Source organism: Calypte anna, chromosome 6 (genome assembly GCF_003957555.1).
Source record: "Calypte anna isolate BGI_N300 chromosome 6, bCalAnn1_v1.p, whole genome shotgun sequence".
NCBI classification, from domain to species: Eukaryota; Metazoa; Chordata; class Aves; order Apodiformes; family Trochilidae; genus Calypte; species Calypte anna.
The window spans coordinates 8,010,718-8,035,952 of record NC_044252.1 but is presented as its reverse complement, the minus strand read 5'-3'; the positions used below and the strand labels follow the sequence as shown (position 1 = coordinate 8,035,952).

General features: G+C 38.0%; 1 protein-coding gene across 1 annotated transcript in view; it reads right to left on the bottom strand.

Moving 5' to 3' along the window:
* The window catches only part of GRID1 (glutamate ionotropic receptor delta type subunit 1), a 500,726-nt gene that overhangs the window by 281,247 nt on the left and 194,244 nt on the right, over positions 1-25,235 (bottom strand). Inside the window, exon 3 of the mRNA XM_030453329.1 lies at positions 9,546-9,830. Within this exon, the coding sequence (XP_030309189.1) occupies positions 9,546-9,830 (285 nt within the window). The remainder of the gene's footprint in view (positions 1-9,545; positions 9,831-25,235) is intronic.

Here is a 25,235-nt window from a genome sequence, read left to right as displayed (position 1 = left end):
ACCCTGTAAGGCCCTCCAAAATTGATGAACTGAACTACTGCCTCCACAGAATATTACAGTAGCTGTGATTCCATTCGGAGCTCTCCCATCACAGGGAATCATTGATGAAATTATTGGGACAGATACCTCCTCTCAATTTTCCTCTTTCTTGAAGTCCTCCACGAGTATCCTATATGCTTTTTCTTGAAACAGTCTATTTAGGTCTCAATCATAAAAGTAGAGATGTAAAACCAAAACATCCAGTATTAAAAGGATCTCTGTAGGACTCAGTGTTCCCCAGTAACAAGACTAATACTATCTACTCAATTTGTACACACAAAAACAATGCATTATTTCCATTTAAACAAATGCTATAATAACATGATTAATATTAAATCACTCTCCAATGGAACCAAGACATCCAGCTAACATTCCTAATAAGCTCTGACCCTGAATATTCCAAACTGTGAAGCCTTTATTCCTCCACTTTTTATTTAATGCTTCACAGTCTAATGATGCATTTAGTTCCAAAATGATTAAGTAACTCTTAAAATAACTCCCTAAGCAACAGATTAAACACAGAAAAAACAAATACATAAAAACATGTATACTTTAAAAAATACATAAAAACAAAACCACAGAAAAATACATATGAAAAAGACCTGCAGAGCAAAATGCAAGGAAGATCAAAACTCTGTCACCTTTGCACACCCCTGGCCAGGAAAGGAACCCTGCATAGCTACAGATAGGTAAGTAGACATTAAAAGCAAATTTCAGAAGCCTATAGAAACCAAGGTAAAATGCCTAGATTATAGTCACACAAATACCTTAATGGTCCAACACTCCCTGTGTCTCACCAATTTTTATATAACAGAACAACATCCATCTTATGGGATGATGCACTAAGCCATAAATTTTTCAGACCCTACGATAAAAGAACCTCACTAAATGGACAGTTTAATGTGAATTCATAAAAGTAGTGTATAACAGGGACAACTCCAATATTGACTCAGTACAGCTTGGGGTTCTGCTCTGAGCCCATGCACCTCTAAGTGCTTCGAGATCCACATGGTTGAGGAGGTCTCCACAGTTTCAAATCAACTACTTGCTGAAGAGAGGAAGCATAAAGAGTAAAACTTCTACAGTATGAATCCCAAGAGCATTTCACTGATAAGAACTTACATTTCTTAAATTTCTGCCATTTGCTAGTTTAATAACCTCCCCTAGGCAGACTACATAACTTATCTTTATTTGCATTCACCTTCAATCAAGCTTTGCTTACCCTTCTTGATCATTGCTCCTTTTTTAATAAGCTAAGGAAAACTGGTAAAACTGGTAAAAAATAAAAAATTATCTTTCTTCTCCATGAGGGCTGAGAATAGCCCTTGCGTTTGTTTTAATTCATAGCATAACTTATTTTCCACAAAGATGACTGCAGTGTTTGCAGTCTTAACTTGGCTTTTGAGAAGAAAAAAAAAATAGATAAATAGAAAGATAGATATTCAAGGCTTTACATTTAAATGCAGTCTTGGATCGCATGGATCAGACTTCTCCAGTTTGCAGATGTTAAACAAAAGGTTAGTTCTCTCTAATCATTTTGCTATATTATATGTACACAAATACAGTATTCTACCACTTTACAAATTTATCATAAGCATATGAATACTGTGCAGGAGAGGTAATAGCACATATTTGTTCACGGTTACATGTAACAGAGAAAACTATTTTGACTCTCAGGGCTCTAGAAAAATTACCTTCCTTACCATACTTTTCCTCTAAGAAGATTTTAGGAGTTTTACATGCATTGTGGACCTCAAGATCAATCCCTTCAATTAAGACAATGATAAATAATGTTATCTCTTCTGTAATGTACTCAATCACCATACTTTACAAGCAGATGAGAAAAAGAATCCTTCAGAGTACATTCATTGACTGTTTCTCATTGATCAGCAGAGAAAAGGAATAGCCCTGATCAAAGCACTAGCCCCGGCCTATTGAAAGAGTTCTGCAGACAGCCAGCAAACCCATTAAAAAGATGAGCCATAAGAAAAATAAATATATAAATCACTGTATATAAATACAAGAAGTGAGAAAAGAAATGGGATTTCTGTCCCAATAAGGAGGACACGAAGCAGTGATAGGAAAGCCATGCCAAGTCTTTATTGCACAGAAAAATGAAGAAACCATTTCCACCCAGGAAAAAAGTCACCCTGCCCAGAGTGGCATCAGAGAGATCACTAGGGGGGAATGAGCAAATGCAGTAAGCAAGGAGAGGAAATAGTTTTCCTTGATCCTATGTAAGAACTCATATATATTAACACATAACCATATACACATGTGTATGTAAATATAAACACACACCTTTACCACCCTGAAATCCAAACATATAAAAAAGGATGCGAGTGTGTAGATACATGTATTCTCTCCCCTACCACTTTCTATAAAGTAGAGACTAGGAATTTATTCACCAATTTTTTTTGCATATTGAGATATCTGAATATATTCCTCAGAATGATGGTGCTACTGCCTGAAGCCCTACGTAGAATCTTTGAGGATAGGCTTCTATCCTTCTGCTGTTCCATTTCCAGCTATGTACTTATCAAACAATTTCTAAGTGAATGCATTACATACAGTCTCTAATAAATGTAAACTGAAGGGACTTGCTTCTGGAATTAGTTCCTCACGTTCCCTGCTCAAGTACACCAAATCATCCTTATATTTCTCCTTGTCGTTTTCACATGTCTGAAAAAACATTTTAGCCTTATGCCAAAGTCAAGAGCTTCAAATTACCATCAGTCAGAGAAATAAAGTCCTAGAATTTAGGACCTTCTGTAGATAACATCTACAATTTTCAAAGATTTCTCTGTTCAAAATCAATTAATTTGCACCCTCTGGTTCAGGACTGCTAAATTTTGCACTTCCTTTAGAAAGTATTCACTTAATTATGAAACATTTCTCTCAGCATATAAAGAGGAAAAAAGCAGTCACCAACAGTCACTAGTTTCTGCAAAGCTGAGCCTGGAGACTTAATTTTTACTAAAATGTTACAATTAGTTGAAAAAGATACAGTGAAGAATGCACAATGAGAGCTTTCAATACGAGATTCGTAATCCCTTTTGACCAGACAACTGAGGTGAAAAACTGGTGGGAAATATTTTCTAATAAAACCTTTCATTTAATTTTTTTATGAGCATCCCCCCAGATATATACTTCTGAAGTCTTTTAAAATACAAACTGATTTTTAAAACTACTGTTTTGAACAAAGTGTGCAAGCCTTCTATTATGAAATTTATTCCATAGAATTTTGAATTTTTAAAAAGAACTTGCAGTCTCTCTTGGCAAAACATTTTTTTTAAATTAGTTGGAAGACCAAAAGTATTTCTTTAGCTTGCTTTGAATATATGAGTAGGACAAGTTTCCTGAAACTGCCCAAACTGTTTGTCCCAAGATGCTTGAGTGTTTCCTCCTACCACTGAACTTCCAAGTAGGCGATGATAGCACTCATTCACAAGAAAGGTTTTACCATAACTTTAAGACCATTTTTATACCTTATCAGGCATCATCCTGAAATTACTAGGGAATAGCTCTTATGGGAAGCAGTCTCTGCCTACTGCTCCCATGCCATGCTAAAAATTGTAAGGAATTAGAGAGGCAGAAGTTTTACTTCTGCTATTAGCACGCTTACTCATACACCTTAAAAATCAAAGTACTAAAATTAATTTATAAGTAATAATTTGAAGAGAAATTGAATTTATTTAATTACATTTAATGCTATATATTGCAATACATTACTAAAAAAATACTATAAAAATGACAAAAATCTATGTGTGATTTAAGTAGGCCAATTATTTTAAGTGCTGCTACAGTCAGAAAAGCAATTCAAAGATAAATATGGGAACACACAATGCCATTTCTTCAATAGCTTCCAGATAATATTCAGTGTAAAAGTGAAAAGGTCAATTTTTTTTTTCCATCTACCTCATGGCATCACAAACCCCCTATGGGTCTGAGAAAACTTGGCTGAATTCTTTCTTTCCTGGCATTCTCTGCAGCAGCAATGATGATAATATATTATGTTATGAGACACACTTTTCAAAGGAAATTCTTATTATTTTCTGGATAGAAATTGAAGTTCTTCTATTTATCTGGAGTCTGGATATCCAGTATCCCTGATTAGGCATGAATAACTACATGGTGCAGAATTTGTGTAGTATAAGTGTTCAGAGGACTCTGTTCCTTGTGGGATGAAAAAGTGCTTTGGCTCAGTCTATTCCTCCCCTTTATCATTTTACACAATAGCATCAATGACAGAGATGCCCAAGGATTCCCCCTGTAAGTCATTGTTGTTGCAGACTGATTATATAAAGAAGATCTTTTTTCTTTGTAGCTGCTGCTTTGTGGCTGCTTAGATTTTTATACATTTTACTATTCAAGCACAGCATTTCAAGCATCCCCTCAACAGTTCCAGCTGGGACATTCAAGCCAACTGAGAAACTCAAGTGTTTTTAATAACACATGCAAACTCAACCACACAGCACATGCAGAGAAAAGCCTAATACTTTCTGATAGTTTCAGGTTGCTGAACAGGCACATCCCACCACATGTGCCACTCGTTCAACCCTTCCCAAAGGCCACATTCCCTGTATTTGCTCAAAAAAAGGCATGGTCACTGGAAAAGCCTGTAAAGCCCTAGTAATGCAAAAGTGTTTGTCTGACAGCTGAGATAATGATGCAGGGAACAGAAGATAACTCATGCTATACTGACAAGAATAAAAGAAAACTTAAAGAAAAGCAAGTAAGAAGAAGTAGCTTATGTGCAAATATTCTTAGCTTTTGTTGAGACAGCCAATGTTTCACATTGCAACTCCATTTTCATTGCTATATTCCTTTGCACATTAAAGGATTGTACAAGTAGTGGCCTGCCCAAAGGCACCTTTGGAGTAGGAGAGACTATTCCAGCATCAATACCTAGTTGTAAAACTATTGATAAGGTAAGTCCCTTAACAGGCAGGACACCAAAACAAAACTACCATATAACTGCTGTAGGAAACAAAGCTTAACAGAAAACTCATCACACTGGAAAACCAAGTCCTTTCTACACAGCAAAGTTCAGCAGGAAGCATTCAAAATTAATGTGGCATGCATGATCACACTGAAAAAAAAATATAGCTCCTATCTTAAAAACAACAAATATATAAATCCATAAAGTGTGGGTTTGGTGGTTTTTTCCCCCTGTAGGAGTAAATCTCCATACATAGATTTTAAATGTCCAAAATACTTCAAAAGTTTTTTCTGTAAAATTTCTGTACAATATTTCTTTTAGCCAGACAACACTCACTTATTGGCAAAAAGAATTAAGAATAACTGCACCATTTCACAGGTCTAATACCATTTTCATTGTCAAAACACAGTCGCTCAAAAATCTGTTTTGTAATATGGGCATGTGGTTATATCAAGACAGACTTGACATAACCACAAGCCCAAAGATTTTCAACAGTAGGAGTAATCTAGTGAAAATACAGTTATTACTCACATTTCTCTTCAGAAATATGACTTGATACTCCTCATTGTTTTTATTTTCACATACAGCTTCTTCTAACCATACAACTCCTTATTTTCTCACCCTAGAAGCACCCTTTCAACTGTATTACTCAATCTCATCTTTCTGTGGGTAGCACCCATTGCTTTTAACCTATAGTCATTTTAGAGGTTGGTAAAATTCTTTATGGAACTTGCCACACTACCACTTTTTGTGTCAAAAATTTCATTACTGATGCTTCTAACACCCAGGAGGTCAGCAAAATAAAACATTAAACTTCCCAGCAGGCCTTTACACACAAAGACAGCAATGTAGGTAGAGACACAAAAGATGCCTGGATAGAGGAAAAAACAAACACATCAGCACAGCTGAAGCTTTTTAGGATGACAACAAAAACAAACATCAGCACAGCTGAAGCTTTTTAGGATGACAACAGATTTGACTTCTGTTGCAGCTCCTACACCTATTCAATCACACTGGGAGGAAGATCTTTCCTTCCATTTCACAGGTGGGAAAAGGAATTACACAGGGGATAGAAAACCTTCTCAGGGTGACATGGGTAGGATCAGCAGGCACAGAAAGAGCTCAGACTGTCTCATTTTGGCCTTGAACTTCAACAGCTCTACAGCTCATCTGAAAGAGAGGATGTCTTGTCATGTCTTAACAGTCATGGCAGGTCTTAGCCATGACTTGCCTGAACTGCTTTAGTGCCTAGCCATGACTTTAGCATCAGGCAGCAGTGTCATCAGCAGGAAGTTTCTTTTGTGGTCCATGATTTCTGTGCATTTTCTGAAATTATGCACAAACCATAAAAGAGAAGTGGGAAAACAAAGGCCGAGTCATGAAGATGCAGTATCTATGTGGAACTGTGTCTCTGCTTACACAACTACAGGAGGACTGTATGGATTTGTGCCAATTGACATTTCACCTATCAGTGCAGAAGCACAGTGTTATCATCGAGAAGAGTTTGAATGTTGCAACTATGAAGCCTGAGAGCTTTGAAATGTCATCTCTCCATAACCATGCTATTACCCATTTCTTGCAGTTACTCATTTCTTCAGCACAAATGACAAAATCCAAAAGCTAATTTCAGGTGAGGTGGAATGCCAAAGTTTACACCCTGCTTCTGCCATTTCCATTTAGCAGTCTTTTTCCTTAAAGCTTCTGCATCTTCCCTGTAAAGCCTCTCCATTTTTTAGTACTGCATTTAAGGTACTTTACTGGAAAAAACTCTTTACATTCAGTGACATTGTGAATACAGATACCAAAAATGGCATCTATTACAGTAAGCACAACCATATTAAGGGGCTTATTAAGCTCTTCAGTGACTACCCTGTGTTTCTAATTGCTAAATCTGTTACTTTTTCTTAATTGAGCCAGTGCAGAAATTATAATCTACAATGTATGTCTGATAAGGGACATGTAATTCATCAGGTAAATAATTTTCAGCTCCAATATAGTACAGCATTACTACAAACATGGGACTTCTTTAAAGTATGCAATGTTACTTTGTCTTTCAAAAACCTGACAGTTTCCACAAGGAGAACACCAAGGAATTGGCTGTTTTTTTAGAGATCATCGGACGGACAAATTAAAACATTACTCAAGGAAAAAGCATAACTTCTAGAGAACAGGTAGAGAAGGACCATTTATTACAGCAAACCACAGAAGCCCAGTTCTGGAAACTCTCTGTAATCATAAATGTGTTCTTCAAGTGACCTCACTCCTCATGGCCAGCAGTCAAATCCTGCACATTGAGTGAGGAAGTGTTGCTGGAGATGTGCTAGCACAGCTCTGCTGAAGCTACCTAATGAAAGCAACGGGCATGCCAGGGAGCCAGGCTGCTGTTCTTCAGCTCAGCATGCAACATCCTGGGAATGAGATTTCTTATGGCTATTCACTAATGGCTGCCCAGAGCTGGCAAGGGTCAGTTGGCTTTTTTAAGGCAAGTCCTCCCACCAAATTCTTATGAAAAAATTCTTCCAGTGAAATTAGTATAAGAGGGCTGTCGTCTCAGAGACGAAGCATCACATGCAACAATCTCTGATGGAGATTGCCTGTGGCAATTTTCCATCCTTTTCTAGTGTCTACTTTGCTAGTATGGACTGAAAGTTACTCTGATAAACAGAAGAGATAAGTTTGATCATAACTGAATTTACAGAGTTTGTGAATTAAGGGTTTCTGGAATTGGTACTGAGATTTAACATTTTGCAGAGAAAGGCAAAGAAACAGATCTGCTACTGGAACAAGTGGTAGCATAGTTCAGTAACCAGGTTTGCTGCCCTGAAAAATGAGTAACAGCAATTTGTACACAGAGCATGTGTGGAATTACCCAGGCCAGGATTCTCTGGGTTAAAATTGCACCACTTGAAGACTCCTGTCTCAAGAAGTTCTGGAAGGTTAAAGCTACAAATCAGCAGGAGAGAAAGAACAGAAACTATAAAAGGATATTTGTAAGCCATGCTTTTAAGAAATAGATTTTTTTTTGTTCTTGGAAATAACTGTTAGCATAATTTTATCTTTATAAATCTTTACCTTTATCTTTATAAATCCTCTGCTACACAGCAGCTTTCTCATCACTACCAGAAGGCCACTAAAAGAACACCTACCACATGCAAATTGTGGTTTTTCCTATCAAAGTATTCACTGGTCAAGTGATACATAGAACAGTAATTACGTGGCAGTTTATTTACTGGGTTGCTAGATCTTTGAGTCCATGGATTAACTCGAAAAAAAGCACGGTAGCCTTCTCATGCTTAAAATAATTCTATATAACTAAAAGAATATTAAAGCAGAGTTGATTTCCCACTTAAAATCACCATCACCTTCAATGTCCCTGCTGAAGAAACAGCAAGTGACATCAACAACAGAGAACAGAAAACTAAGCCCAAGATTTTCAAAACCAATTCAAGACAGGGACTCTTTGCATAGTCTTTTTGCTTTAGGTTTTGTAAAACTGATGTAGCCCATCTTTGAAAACAAAGATGTTATCTCTGATTCACCAATCAAAATCTGTCATTATACAGGAGGAATGCAAATAAAGATCTATTTGCAATTGTGGAAGACCATATATAAAATCTAAACTACATGCACAGACACCTAAGGTTGCTTTTTCCAATTTAACAATTTAACTTTAATTTCCTTTCTTCATATTCTGTTCTTAGTTAAACACCACATCATATATGCACCACATTTTAAATCAAAAGATTTATGAGATTTTAAAATATACTGTAGAAAAAATATTTTCCCCATTACAAATTTTATATCCTAATGGTTGGAATGCTGAAAATACCAGAAGTTAAACATATGGAACAGTGCTCCTATTGAGTGGTGGGGGTAGGGAGTGTTGGGAATTACGCACACAGTTCTCTTTCTCTCAGAGCTTGCACAATGACATTTATTTTTTCACTGCTTCTTTACACCCATTGTAGGGTACTAAATTTGCTTTGGCAGAGAATCCTTTTCCTCAAGTTTCAACTCAAAGCAAAAATTACACTGAAGGACATGCATCAGAAATAGTGAAAATGTTAACTCTAACTTTTGGTTTAGTGCTAGTAAGTATACCACAGAAATTTAGTCCAAATTGAGAGTAAGTGCGAGGAAGCATGTGAAAAAAGAAATTGCAATAGTTACTGTGAAAATTAATTTTTAAAGAGACCAGTACCCGTCTTTGATAGAAAGTATTTCCTGGGAATGGGTAGAGATTGTTTTGAACTTCCCTGAAGGTCTATGTGACCCCTGCCCATCAATGTCAACACTTTATTAATATTTTACTGAAAAAGTATGAGATTATTCAAACTTTGGCTATCTTGGTAGGTGTTGCTAAGCAACTTTGCTGCTTGACTGAGAACTAGTTTTTGCAGCAACATATCCTTCAAACCAAAGGCCTGTGTCCATTTGAGACCCTTTACCCTTTGCCAGCAAGGAACCCAGTTATCTTCTATCCCTCCCTCCATATTTTCCTCTCCATTTCCCAGTTAAAAAGAAAATCAATTTAATGGTGTTTGAAAATTTCCACTTCACTTACCATAATCACTGTCATAAAATACTATGAATTTCTGCCACCGCAGCTCAGTGACCAGTTTCAGCATAACATCGTTGAGGCGGACGGGCGGGCGAGCAGCCAGCGTGTACTCTTCCTCCTCCAGGCTGGGGTTGAGGTGGCAGGCAGTGCGCGGGGAGCCTCCTGTGTTGCGCTGTACGAAAAGGTGTGGGATGTGCATGGCATCTGTCAGGGACTGTAGGGCGTTGGCTGAGGCACAACCAGTGGATGTCACTAAGGCTAAGATCCCCAGAGTCATCAGGTCACAGGCTGGAGAACACAAGACATGAGGTGGGGTTAGAACAAGCTAGCAAACGCTTTGACCAACCTAGATGCTAAGAAAGGCCTTGACCTTGCTAGTAACAAAGAGCTGAAATTATTTCTATTACAGTATCAACTGAAGCCTTTCAGAGATAGGTCCTGTACCTTTACAACAGGAAACAGTAATTGCAATTTGTACTGATAAGACAAAGCTGAGGACAGATAACATTACTACTGCCATTTCTTTGGACAGCAGGCGATGTGGATGAAGATTATGGCCCCTGCTTCCAGGTCATTCCTGGTGGAAGCAGGAAATGAACTTCCGCCTTTTAAACAGCATTTCACTGCTTTCATCTCTATCTGCTGCACACAGAATGAGGAATTTGGACAATAAAGACCAAATTTCAGTTTCTGATGTCTTACACATCAGAGTTTTGGAGGATTTTTAAATTGATGAAAAAATATCCACTATGTGTCTCAGAGAAACAAAGAAACAACTGAGGCACTTGGTAGAAAATTGAAACTCATGAATAACTATTAATAACACTGTAGCCATCTTGAAAAAGTTCTGGAAAAGGACATAACATTTAAAACCACAACATATTCATTTAGGTTCATCTGATTTTTAGAAGGAAGCATTAGGTGAGTTTGAAACCCAGGCCCCAGAGGCCAGGTAGCCCCAGGCAGAGCCCTATGTAGCCTTGCCCTGCTGCTCAGGACATCACACAGCCTCCCACACAGCACTCTGCACTGAACTGCTCCAGGTCAATCACCTGAGGTTGGAAAACGTTTCCAGCCAAGGCCTCCAGTTATAACTCAGCAATTATTTAGTCAGTGGTGGTGGTAAGACTATGAGGCAGCAATCAGTACCTGTTTTCACTCACCCTCTTCAATTATCAGCAGCAAGAGTGGCTCCTAGGAGCCCAGCACAGCAAGTGCTTACAGGTGAGCACTGTGCCAGCCCTGAGGGTGCCCCTGGGACTTCCTGATCCTCTTCTCCTGTGAAGAGGGCTGAGGGCAAGCTCAGGGTTTCAGAAGCTGTTTCTGTCCTCAAGCAACCACCTATCCAAGCACAGCCTGCCCAGTGTAAGACAGGGTTGTAGTGAAATGAGGCAAACAGGTGCCACTAATTCCCAGGGAGTGGCATGAGCTTGTGTTAAGCGCACCTGTGCCTAATTAGGGTGGGCCCCCACTGCGCATGAGCAGGATTAGGGGGCCAATAAAAGGTGAGGCCTGATACACAAACTCAGCTCACACTGGAACTCACAACCTCAGCATGCTTGGCTTTAACTGCTTCTTTCAGCACTGCACTACCTTCATTGCTCCACTAGAGCTCATCGCCGTCAGGGTGAGGTTTCTGAGTCTCGAACCCACGACCTTGATATTGCTCGGGTTTGTGGTACTGCGTGCCAGCCGGCTAGCACGCTGTTATACAGACAACCCGAGCAATGCTGAGCCCGGGAGTTCGTTCATTGGCCCCCTAATCCTGCTCATGCGCAGTGGGGGCCCACCCTAATTAGGCACAGGTGGGTTTAACACAAGCTCATGCCACTCCCTAGCAATTGGTGGCCTCAGAGTGGCAAACCAGTGGCCTGCTTGCCTCATTTCACTACACAGGGTCTCTGCTGAGCCCCACCGTAATAAATTCAGACAAGAGGTGACAGATGTTCCACAGCCCAGCTCCACTCCTCACAAGCTCACTAGCAGTGGGTGAACTGAGCCACTGGGGTGTATCTCAGAGCCCCTCTAGGACATGCAGAGTAGCTGAGCAAGAGATTCAGCTTCCATCTGGAGAGGGGAGGCCGCCTGGGCTGGAGCTTTCCCCATGCAAGGTGGCCACACCAAAGCACAGGCTGCCCATGCACCAGACACTGCTGGGGCACGTGTCAGGTCTGGAAATGCACAAGACGTGCTGCCACCCTGTTACTGACTGGCTTCCTCTGGTCTAACCTGAAAATGGACCAACTGGAAAAGTAAATTATTCACATGATGTATTAAAAGGTTTTAATTTTCCTCCCCTAAACACTTTTAAGTATATCTCCACCTTCAGAGGCCAAAAAGTCAATGGGACTGAACAGGTTATGAATAATTAGTAGTCATTACCAGTTAATTATCAATTCATATTAATTATGTAAAGCCACAGTAATTAAATTCATGAAACTGTTTCTATTGCAACCAATGAATCATTTCACCAAACATTTACTTATACCAGACAGAGAAATGCATTTTACTTTGATACAGGATAACAAAGAAAATATTTTATCTTCTCTATGCACAGAACATTCAACATGCATCTTAGTACAGAAAAAGATGAAGTGCTTTTAAAATTCTTTCCTTGATGGTCTTTACAATAAACATATGCCAGCTGCATTATCTAAATTTACTCTGTGTTGATTATAGCTATATGAAATTATTCTTTGTTTTTCCTGAGAGCTGACCTGATTTAACAGCAGGGAAGTATTACATTTGCCAAATGGGAGACCCAGGTTCAGCAACAGATTTGATTTCCCAGGCTTTTTGCCAGAGAAGACTGAACATGTCATACAGGTAATTTATTTAGTCACAGTAGGGGAGGGAACAGAGAAGTGGGAACAAATATAGAAAACAGCAGAGCTGAGCTATAAACCCTTGCAGAGATCACCAACCAGCAAGCTTTGCTGTCACCAAGGGTGAGAGAAGCAAGCCACACAGGTCTGTAGAAAGAACAATTTACTTGAAAAACAGACAGAAAGAGAGGAAAAAAACAAAGCACCTTCTGTCGTAGGAGGCTTCACTCAGAGACTCACTTTGTGGAATATAGATCTGGTCATAAGTTATATAACAAAGATACCTTCATTCATTTGTTGACACTAATCAAAAGCTGTTCATTTATTAGCAGCTAAAAGAAGGGAGACAACAAATCACAGCAAATAGACCTCCTTATCTACCAGCACAGCCCACCCAACATAGCCAAAACATCCCAGTATGGTTGAAGACTTTTCCCAGTGTCATGTAGTTTCCACCAATGGGTTAAGACTAACAATTAGTCAGTACACTTCTACATTCTGATATTTTGTCAATTTATTATTTTCTGCCTGAGAACATATACTAAGCAACTGTTATCTATTCTTGCCTTTGTGTTTTGAGCTAGTACTGCAGGAAAAAAATAGGATTAATAAAGTTCAAAAGGATTCATATTTTGCAATTGCTTTCTTTAGGCTAATTACAGAATGTGAAAAAGAATGTGGCATGCTTCTAATAGAAAATTTTCACTTGAAAGAAACACAATGGATTCCATAAAGTTCAACCTCTCCACACTTATTGCACTGAAGGATGAGAATAAGTTTTCAGCACATGAAGAAGTATTGCTTTCTACAACAGTAACAGAATAAGGAACAACTATGTAAAAGGCTCTAAAACATTAAAAAAAAACCCAAAACTTAGGATAACCTGAAATCTCTTAGCAAGAGAATGTTCAAGTATTATACTATCCCAGAAGGAAACTCTGATGACAAACTCACGTGTCTGTACTTACTTGCATACAAAACTCTGACATAAGAAAAGATGTATCATTTTCTGGCTTACTTCATACTAGCCATAGATTATCAGCAACAGCCAAGTATCCCTGACAATGTGACTGAATAAATCACTAAATCTTTATGCTGCTTATGCAGCTCCATAAGAACTCATGACAAACTGCAATTTTTGCACATGAATTTAATAATCCCAATTTTCATTATGTTAAAGCTGAAATACAGAGTTTTGAGGTACCTTGGTTCATATCAACCTAAGGAAAAGGGGAAATAAAACCCCTTGAGATCTTTAACAAACTATAATTATGATAGTTCTAGTTATTGTTATAAATCAGATGCTGCCATATTCACTTATCTATCCTGTAGATTTATTTACATAGATAAGTTTTGAGAAATAAGTCTTTAAGTATTTGTTCCACAGATACAAAGGCCCAACATTCTAGCAATCCTGCCTCCAGATTTTACTGCTATAGCAATAGTTATTAGTTTATTGTATTGACTGTCACCAGGATACATTATAAGAGGATATTAACATCCTACAAACCATACAGTGAGAAATGTGCATATTAATATGATGAAAACATGAACATCACCCTACTTAAATAACAAATCTGCATCTATTCAAGCAGATTAAATTACGTCATGGTAGTTGTTCATCAGTCTTGACCTCCATCAAAAACTCATTTCAAGTTCCCCAAATTACTAACTAAACCAGTTTTTAGCTGTTTCAGTGAAGTATCTCTCCCAACCCATTCTTTTAAAGTCTGTTTTCAGAAGCTCCCCTTTCCACATTGGCTTGACATTTTATGTCTAGAGCTCTTATGTCAGAGTTTCACAATACACAGCCTGGTCTCTTCTCCATCTAGTATCTTGTTTACTTTTTAGCATATCCAGATCATCTCAGTCCTGATGTTGACAATAGTAAAACAGGTTGATATATTTTGGGCATCTTCTGACATCCATTTGTCTAACTTGACTCCTACATCATATCAACACATACTAAAATTTTCTCTTTTTCTGTGACCCACTTCTCAAACTCCAGTCATATCCCATTAATACTACACTTAAGCCTGGAAGAGCAGCTATTATTTTTAGACTGCACCTTATTCATATGACCTTTTTAATCAGTTGGACTCATCATGAGATGATGCAAGTATTCTGTTTTGCTACAATCATCTGCAAAGTCTTCTTCTGCCATTGCCCTTGTGTATTGCCATCCTATTTCTGAAGACAGATGCAGATGGCAAAGTCCTGATCCCTTCTTCACAGGGATATTTGCATTAAGAGCTTTAGCTCAGATCTGTCTCTAATCAAATCCCTTTCTCTCCAAACCCCAGGGAATCAAAATATTCCAAGAAAAAACATTGTCTCAATCCTAGCAACATGATATGACCATCTTTCAGTCTCTCTTCAGTGGCTTCACATTATTCAAAAAAGGGTAGAAACTTGTTCCTTTGTTTCCACAATTACCAATAGAACAGCTGCCCCTGTAATTTCACATCTAACAATACATCCACCTACAGGCATTCACACTGCCTCCTCAAACTTCAGTGCCTGTCTCTCACTTCTGCATCTCACTATAGCTGGTCCTAACTTCTTTGGATGTCATCTGATCACACTTGATGAATTTCCTTTGATTTTTTATTTTTATTTTTATTTGAAGTGTTTTCTTCTTTTTCACTTTGATGAACCCTTAGGATCTATTTACTGCATGGTAAATGCAGTATCATAACTTGCATTGGTTTAAATTTCACCATTTGAAAATTGAGTTTGCTTCCTCTTAGCTCAGAAAGGTTTTTAAGTGAAGGAAAAGAATTTCAGATCTAGAAAAAATATGGAAATCCAGCCACACTGCATATACCAAATATTGCTGATGTAGTACACTGCTATGAAATCATTAACAAAGTTGGCACTTAAGTGTTTGCAATTAAAAATTTAAAAAATACTATAAATAATCAAATTCCAGAGAACAAAGTAAATTTGTGGGGAGGATCTAAAACTTCCTGATTCATAATATTCCACAAGATTATCAAGGTTTGTAATTTATTCTGCTGAAAGTGCATAGTTGGCAAATCTACCAAGCAGCCTAGCAAGCAGATGCAGAACATCATGGACAATATACAGAAACACACAAGGAACCAGCTACTGTATTCATGTTTCCAAAACTTGATCAGCAATTTGGTTTATTAGCCAATGTGATATATATAAATAGATACACATAACAAGCTTTGGGTGAAACACTAGAATAGAGAAGAATTAGGAGCTATAAACACGAGTTCAGAAAGTTGGTTAGTTGTATCTTTGATCAAGATCTAAGGTCTGCAGGAAACTCATTTGTAGAGGTATTCTTAAATTAAATGGAGAAAGTCTTTCTGGGAGGTTCCAAGACACCAAGGGCACCTTCTAATACCAGCCTGCAAACTCAGGAAGAGCTTCAAAATCTGACACACGCACCACATTGCCAGAGAATCTTTGGACATGTTGATACTTTCCATGATATATATATGTATTATGCAAGATTGTTAAAAAATGATTGGCTTCAGCAATAAAAACTGGGGCCATGGTCCCTAAAATTACAGATTTATAACACCAAAGCTAACAAATGTGAAAAACAACCTACAGCAGAATCATTAGCATCTAATACATACACAAGACACTGCCAGCAAGGCACAGACTACCACTAACTATATGACAATTAAAGAAGTTTATTTCTGACCTGTGGTCGGCCCAAAACTTTCCTGTTGGTGCAGCTATGGAGGAAACACTGTATTTGACAGCAGTGAAATTGTCATTGTGAGCCCTGGATGAGGTGGTTTTTTTTTTATACTTGGTCTCCTAATAGCTACCAAGCAAAGTCATTACACTAGATAATACATTGGAAAAACTGAATAATTTACCATGTAGCCTGTTGAATTCTTTTTTCCATCCTTTGGTATCTTTTTTTTTTCTTCTCAGAAAACACAAGATAAGGTAATCTCAGAGGTTTTTTTCTCAGTGAGGGAAACTGACATAAGACTGGCAAGTCAAGTTGATAATTATTTTAGACAACTTCCCACAAATTGCTTGAGTAAAGCCCTGTAGCTGGACACCTCAATCTCCAACTTAGGTAAAATTCTCAGCAGGGCAGCTCAAAGACTTTGTGATCCAAAATGCATTGCTTAACTTTTCTACGGCAATGCCAATCATTTCAGTAGGCCACCAATTATGAAGAAAATAGTTGACAAAACCTGTACATGCATTCTAGAAAATGAGTACATCTCTATATTAAGGTGAATATTTAAGTGTACATGTAAACAATATATCAGAATATTCCTGACAAAACAGCATCTAAAAACACATCAAATGCTAAGTATGAGATTTCGAAGTGTTCAACAAAATCTTTAAATTTTCAGGAAAAGTGTTACTAATGATGGATTTTGATTCTCCCCCTCTCCCTATATTTTTTCTTCCAGAACCAGGCTAACCATCACTTGCAGAACAGAGGCACAGCAGTGATAGCATCTTCCTTGTGCTGCTTTGCCCTCTCTGCCTGTTAACCTCTTCTGGGCTCAGGAGTTGGCTCCATCTCCTCTGGGACACTGTTCTGAGTGGTAAAGGGGCATCTCCTTCCTGCTCATTGACAGTGGCTGCACAGAAGCAGTATTTAGATCTTTAACTACATGCTTTAGTACCTGATGTCTTGGGGGCCAATTCTCAGCAAGTATAAACTGCCAAAACTTCCCAAATATCACCAGAACTATCGTTTACCTCTAAATACAGATGACAAAGTTTTGGTATGAAGGCTGCAAAACCCCTATTTTATAGGATCTATAGTTAATACAAAAAGTAAATTTTTTTTTTCTAGAATGCACATTGAATGCAACATTTGGAGATTCAAAGCAAATTCTCTGGAAAGGCAAAAGAGACATTTTAGTCTATGACAGCTTTGTTCCTTTCAATAGCAACCCACAAAACCACTAGATGCCATCCTTGAAAAGTTAATCAGGAATGGGAAGAGGAGCAATCCAGACACTTCTCTGTTCATGTTCATGCAGTTACAGAAACTATCAAATAATGGTAAGGGAAAAAAAAAAGCCAACCAAACCTAGAGTTTTGGATTTCATTGATTTAATTAATGGAAACATATTAATTTCTCTCTTCAGTCTTTAATAGTCTATAATAAAACATGAAAATCCTCTCACACAAAGCTCACCAGTAAAACTGCTCTATGGCAAAGCAGTTCAGTTTCCATACAACAGAGCAATGCCATCAAGTGGTCAGTCCAGTGAGGTTTTTGGGTTAATCTTCGCTGAACACATATTTTTTATGGAAAAGCTACAATCATAAAAGCAGAAGGGGCACTCCACTGATAAAAGTACATTAACTGATAACACTGGTGACAGATAAGAAATGAATGGTCTTGTTTTCACAGAAATTCAGATCTGATTCTGCTGCCTCACTTCTCCACAGAAGGTAAGAGTATGCGAGAGTAAAAACAACTTCACAGCTAATCATCTACTTTCTAGCTTAGTTTTAGTACTGGCATTGCAGTTGGGTGGATTTGGAAGATCAAACCAGGAAAAATTGCACAAATTCTGTATTAAAAAAAAAATTAAAAATTAGACAATAATTTAACAATGCGAGTAGTTAAGGATAAGTACTTCATGGACTTTAAATATTTTCTAGTTTTTCTGAATTAATAATAAAAAAATCCTGATGGTAGAATGAGGTAGAATCAGCTGCAAACTATCTCAGTTGTTCAAGGGCCATGAACAACTTTGTTTCTGAATATTGCCTTTTTGATTTTTGTTCTTCAGAAGTTCCTCCATAGTTATGTCTTCCTTTGCCTTTCAGCAGAGAATAAACAGCACATTCTCACCCTCTGCTGCTTTCACCTGCCTTTCATTACAAATCATAATGATATAAAATTAATTTTTCACACTCTCGTTAGTATTCAGCTGGGATGCCTGACTGAGCCATCTCCTTTGGGACTGTTTCACATCTACACTCTCAATATTATTTTAATGTCAGTGGGGCTAAGGCTGAGTCCCAGCATGCACAAAAGGAAAACACACTCCTGCCATTTACAAAAAGCAGTCCAAGATAGCAGCTCTTAGACAAGCTGATAAGACCTCCCAGTTCCTTAGTACCAAGAAACTAATTTGGATTCTGAGCAGTATTGACACAACAGGAACATGTTAGTCCTACTTACCTGTCCTATTAGTAGCAAAGATGCACATGCCCAAGAAGTGCCAATGGAATTGTTTTGTATCATGCCATATGCTGAAGGCATGAGGAATGAACATGAGTCTAAGCATCACGACACTGTTTCTGAGCAAACTACAAAAGATTTCTTTATTCTGTTGTTTCCCCAGCACATTAGGAACATGTGCCACCCACTGTACAATTTCTATTTGCCTAGAAATTTTAAGCAAACTAAAATACTGATCTCTTTTCCATAACCAATCTGCCATTGTGCCTCAGTAAAATTGCTACTTGAAAACAAATTTCAAACAGCAAATGTAATTTCAGAACAGTATTTTCCATCCTCTGATTTAAACTCTATGCAGGACACGTAGAAGGGAGCCTCTGGGGTATATATAAAACTATCAGGGCTGCTGTGTTATGAGAAGCTAAATGTTACAAGGCTCAAGCTAAATTTGTAAAAGCTGCTGTTGTCTCATGCATGGACAGCAAGTTCCTTACTCCAAAGACCAGCTCAAAAAATGCACAGCCATAAAATTTACTCTTAGCATCCTGTCTATGATTTCCCCACCTCCAGTAGCTGTTACTTCTACCAGCAAAGTGGGCAGCGATAAGATGTAAACCTGATGAGACACCAGAAGATATCAATTCACACAGATGAGGAATCAGTTCCATGGTGAAGGAGCCAATTTATCCAAATGACATTCATTTATTTATGCCAAGTGCAATAAGACTTGTAGTGTTTATAAATCTAGCTGTGACTCAGTACATATTTATAGAATATATTTATTGACAAGTTTTAGGGGTTGATCTATTGAAAGAACTCTGCAAGGTATCACATACTTACAATTGCATTCAAGGATTATGCAAATGTTCCAAGCCTACCAACAGTCTGAAGCTGCTATTTAATTTTCTGAAATCTACTTTAAAAGGAACACATTCTTCTTTCCTCAACCATGAAACACATAATGAATGCCAAAATTACTTTTGCTCAGTAAGAAGACCCTATCCTCACTCAGCACCAGTATTCCTTACGTAAAAAAAAAATTTTTGCTTAGAGATCTCAAATGCCCATGACCATTCAGTGCTACAAAATGGGTGACATTAAAATACTGAAAATCTGCTCTCTCTAGTTTGCCTTTCAGCACTTGCTTTAGAGTCACTTCAGACAACACGTGTTTTTTAGCCTTCTCAGACCTGATCTCTGTGGATAAAAAATTTAGATCATGTTGCAGACAACCAGGCTTTCCTAAATACAATCACAGATGCAGAATATTTCTTTAATCCCTTATTATTCAAAATTGTTTTAAAAGTAGCTAAACTATATGTTGCACCTAGGATTTCTCTACACAGAAAAACAACAACTTGAAGACTAAGAAGGCATCTTGGGGCAGGCGACAGGTTTTCACTTTCACAGGAGAACTCACATGGAAAGACAAACCAAGAGTCATCCAGAGGTGGTCAAGCCTGTCTTTTGCTGAATATATTTTCTTTTCACATTCCTCTTAAACAGCAATAAAGAGCTTCTGAAGGCTTCATTTCCTCTTCTCTTGCACACATCCCACCAGCACACACTGCTATGCCCTCACAGCTTGTACATCCATGGTAGTGCCAGGAAGGACTGGAGCACGTTCAGCATGACTCCCTGCCTCAGAGAGCAATGGCCATATGCAGGACAAGAGTGTTTTGCTCCTCAGTGTTGCTGCTGAAGAGAAACAGCTTGCAGAGGAGTATAAGCCCCCGTGGTTTTAATAACTGGTTGCACAGGCTCATGTGAGAAAGAGAGATCTTAAAAACAGCAAAATAGGACAGCAAGGAGCCCAAGGAGATGCACACCAATACAGAAATGGCAAGAGGACAGCAGGATGGGGAATTCTCTCACACACCTTTAAGAGATCGGCAAGGGTAGATGCAGTCACAGGACTACAGCCCCACAGATGATGTTTAGATTGGATGTTAGGAAAAAGTTCTTCACCATAAGGGTAGTGGAACAATGGAACAAGTCTCCCAGAGAGGTAGGTGAGGCCTCATCCCTGGAGATAATTAAAGTGAGGCTTGACAAGGCTCTGAGTAACCAGATCTAGCTGAGGGTGTGTCCCTGCTTAATGCAGGGTGGTTGGGCTGGATGACCTTTAGTAGTCCTTTCAAATCAAATTTATTCTATGATTTTATGTCTCTTAGGACCAGAGTGCTGCAGAAACTGCGTAATTTCACTTTTATTAAAATACAGAAGATTTACTTCTCCATTGTTCAGCTAGTGCCTGAATTTTAGGAACTCATGGGATCGTTGTTTTTAAAGCACCCAAATCATAACCTTGAAGGAATCTATTAATGTAATTCAAGTTGGAGTGAGATAATAAGAACAAATTTTCATATTTGCTTCAAAATTACTTGATAAAGTGATGCAGAAGTAGAAAAAGGGTATATTGAATCCATACATGGGGGAGAAAGCTTCATACAGTACTTCACTGAACAAAAAATAAACATGTTAATATTTTATTTTGCTAGTCTCCTATTCTGGCTTAAATGGAGTCCATCACTGATTAGCCCATCTGACCTTCGCTTTCAGCTTTCTATCCTCTCTATAGTGCTTTCTTCTTGACCTTCATTACAGTTACAGAGGGCTTTTTGCAATCAGGTTTGTACAGATAAGATATTGTGATAACAATTAAAATGTTTTATTAGCAATAAGAATATTGATGCCACTGCTAAATTATTCTAAAGCATCATACATTCAAAGACCTGTAATTTATTTCAGTGCTTACACATTTTATTGAATAATTTGAAACAAAAAAGATAGTCATGTATATGAAACTAATCACTAGGTTATAAAAAAGACTACAGACCACTCAATGGAAGAGAGACTTTAAAAAAAAAATGTATTTCATCAGTAAGCAAGCCTAAACAGACTAATCCAGACTGAACCTGGACACAAGATACAAGGGATCTGCTATTAAAATACCTCACCATCCACTGAAAGATATTGTGTCAATTAAAGGCTCTGCTCTCAGATGTTACACAATTCCTTCATCTGATTTCAGTAACTGCATAACAGAAAATTGTCCAAGTGGATAATAGAGGATAACTTGAGCCCATGACGTTATCTGTACATAAGTGTTACTGCACTTCTGATTAGGTGCTACCTAGTCTATTTTACTAACAAATCTTTACCAGTTGTTATGTCTGTGTTCATAAAATTATATAAAACTGTCAGATAACTTTGATAGTTTCAGATTAAGACCAAAACTATTTTGTCCCTCTTCTCCTACCAGTGAATCAATCCTATGTAACTCCATGGGAGCTACTTGTGTGCTGTGATCAGAAGAACCAATCCTAAGGAACAAATAGTAAGACAATCACATGTGACAGGACAAGGGATGCTCAATAAAGAATTCCAATGTCACATCCCCCTGAACCTGATTCTGAGGACATTGTAACACCACAGGACACTGCTTGTGTGGAGAGCTAAACACAGATGGAAGGAAAATGTTTAAACTGACAAGACAGCTCCCATGCCAAAGAAGCCAGCACCAAATTCCAACTCCCTGCCTGGGGCACACAGAGGGATTGCAGAAATACTTTGCAAATAAAAAGGCAGAAAGAGTAGGTTGGAGAAGGATTACCACTTTCAAATATATATTCTCTTTTTACCAGTTACAAAAAATTAAATTACTTACTAGAAAAGTGAATTTCTAACAGAGAAAGCACTACAAATGAGGATTTATTTTTCTTTATTCACAAGCCATCAGCTTCTCACTAAGACATGTAGCAAAAGCTGTAAGTCTGCATTAATGATTGGGTCATAAGGATTTAAGTTTTTCTGAGAAAAGTCGCAATTTCCCAATTAAAAAAAAAAAAAAATCAGAAGCTAGCTGCAACAGCATTAAGGAATTTTACTGTAAGAGAAGCACAAATTATAGTACCACTAAAAATTCAGTCAAAGCAAGGTACCAAAAACAACAAAATGACAACTTTAGAGCCTGAAAATACTGACAGCAACTCAGTTATATTTCCTGCAAGGCTAAGTTGGGTTTTTTGTGTTTGTTTGGGTTTTTTTCCACTTCTCACTGTATGATTGTTACATCTGCTTGATTTTTTCTTTTATTGTACATCACCTTTATGAAATCACTATGCCATTTGGAACATATGCTATATACACCAGCTAAACTGTCACATTCTTTATACCTTTTATTCTTTTCTCACAATCTCTGAATTATTTTCATAAAGTAACCTGACCATATGGGGGGTGGGATGGAAGAATCAATATCCAGACCTGATGATACTTTCCATTCTAGAATCTTGCTTGTTCAATTTTCAGTAACCTACACAATTGGGACTTTGGGCTTTAAAATTTTCTAGATCTCTTCTGAGGTGAAGCATCACCTTCCAAGATCAGATCTCTTGACACATCATGAAGATGCAGTTTCCAAGAACCCAGACATTGTAGCCTGGTTCTGCAGGCTCAATAGTTACTACTAACACTCCAAGGTACCCATTTTACTTAAAATAATCCTTTTCCCAAAGATCCAATTTTATGAGTACTAGACTATGCTATAATTTTTCACTCAAGGATCTCTGACAGTTGAGATACATATCATAACTTTTGATGTAGTTGCCGACACAGGAAATAGCTTAAAAATACATCAAGCTATTGGAGAGCATCCACATGTGAGCAAACAGGGATTGTGAAGAGTCTGGAAGGGATGACTTATGAGGAGCAGCTGAGGTCACTTGGATTGTTCAGCTTGGAGAAACGGAGGCAGAAGGGTGACCTCATTGCAGTCTATAACTTCCTCACGAGGGAAAGGAATAGAACTGCTGCTTTCTTCACTCCTGTGACCAAAGACAGGACTTGGGGAAATGGTAGGAAGCTGAATCAGGGGAGGTTTAGATTAGATATTAGGAAAAGGTTTTTCACCCAAACAGCAGAGCGTTCCCCCCAGTGGAACAAGCTCCTCAGGGAAGTGGTCACAGCACCAAACCTGAGTTCAAGAAGCATCTGGGTGATGCTCTCAGGCATTTGCTGTGATCTTGAGGGTGCCCTACCCAGGGACAGGAACTGGACTTGGAAGGGACCCATCAGGATCATCAACTCAGTATATTCTATGTGTCTATAATACTAACATCCCGTTTCCAGACTCAACCCATTAACATCATCTGGGTGACTTCCATATGTGTGTGATGTTTTCAGATGGAAGACTTGTCTGTCCCCCATTTCTTGCCCAGACCAGAGTCTCTTGCCACACAACCCTTTTCTTCCTTAGAAAGAGTGGTGAAAGACCTTGCTTTTAGATTCTTTTATAATTTTATAATATAATCAACTTTGTGAATTACCCTTTGATAATCAGCTGACTAAAGTCCCCACTATGAACTTAGCTTCCTGCTTTGGAGTTTGGTCTTTACATTCCTTTTACAGTAATGATTCCTTAATTCAAGGGCCTTTCAAAATCATAGGCAGTTTGTGGATCCATCTGTTGCTCTTGTTACATTATCACTAAAAAATTGTCAAAAATCAGAAAAAAGGAAGAGAAAATACCCCTTTTTAAAATGGACTTTCAGCTGCTCTGTATCTTTGTATTGAATTAATGATCTCAAAAAGAAATCATGCACTGTAAATAAGCCAGTTCTGAAGGAAGTCTCAAAACAAAATTATTCACACATCACAAAACATTTTTCATATGAACTAAACAGCACAGCTGATGCATTTTTCCCATGAGGTAAATCATTCATCACTAAAGAGCTCCAGAATCATCAGAAAAGAGTGGCACATTGGTTTTCCCCTTCTTTTTTCTCTTTTTCCCCTTCTTTTTTCTCTTATCAAGTATGTTAAGGGTTTACACTGGCTACTGCAGCCAGAAAACTTTGTCTCATCCTAGAAATGATAGCTTTAGACTCTTCTCCTCACAGATCTGAATGATCAAGACAGCCTAAACATTAGCAGCCCATCCAAATGCCTTCTAGTTATTGCTGTCCCTTTCAACCTTTGTCACAGCTCACTTATCTTCTCTCAAATTACATTTTAAAAGTAGTACCAGAACAATTGCATTTTTAGCTAGGTCTATGTAGTGCCTGCTCTTGAAAAGGTTCTAAAATCCTGACAGTCATATTCTCCAGCAATACAAGCATACAGATGTGCTAAAACACACTTCAGAAAGCATATACTTATCACCCCACATCCTCTAAAGTGAGTTCTATTGAACTTGAGTATTTTCTACAGTATTTTTTATACATATAGTACTATGAACCATTTGTGGTTTGGACCTGCTTCCTCTGAATAAGCAACATCTTTGAAATCAGATGGTATTTATTCCCTCAGCAGGCTGAAAGCATCCTGTCACACTAGGAGAAGTACCTCCTGGAAAAGACATGTCAGCTGATTTCTCAGGGGGGCTTTTTTTCCAAGATTCTGTCCATATTTCCTGATAAGAATATTTCATATACACCAAATCTGTATTTTGAGACTGTCTGGTAGACAACGACCTTGCACATTTATTACCTTTTGAAATTCTTTGGAGATCTTATTTTATTCTTGTGTTTAGAATGAGAAATATTTCTCAGATCCACAAGAGAAAAGTTATTTTTTCCACTGATAACAGGGTTCATGAGTGGTACAGCCTGAGGAATAATATACTCTTCTCAGCCAGAGGACCAGTAAAGGGTGTTTGTTGTTACAGCCCAGGCCCAAAGCAAGCTTAAAGCTGGGGGGGAATTTAGCTCA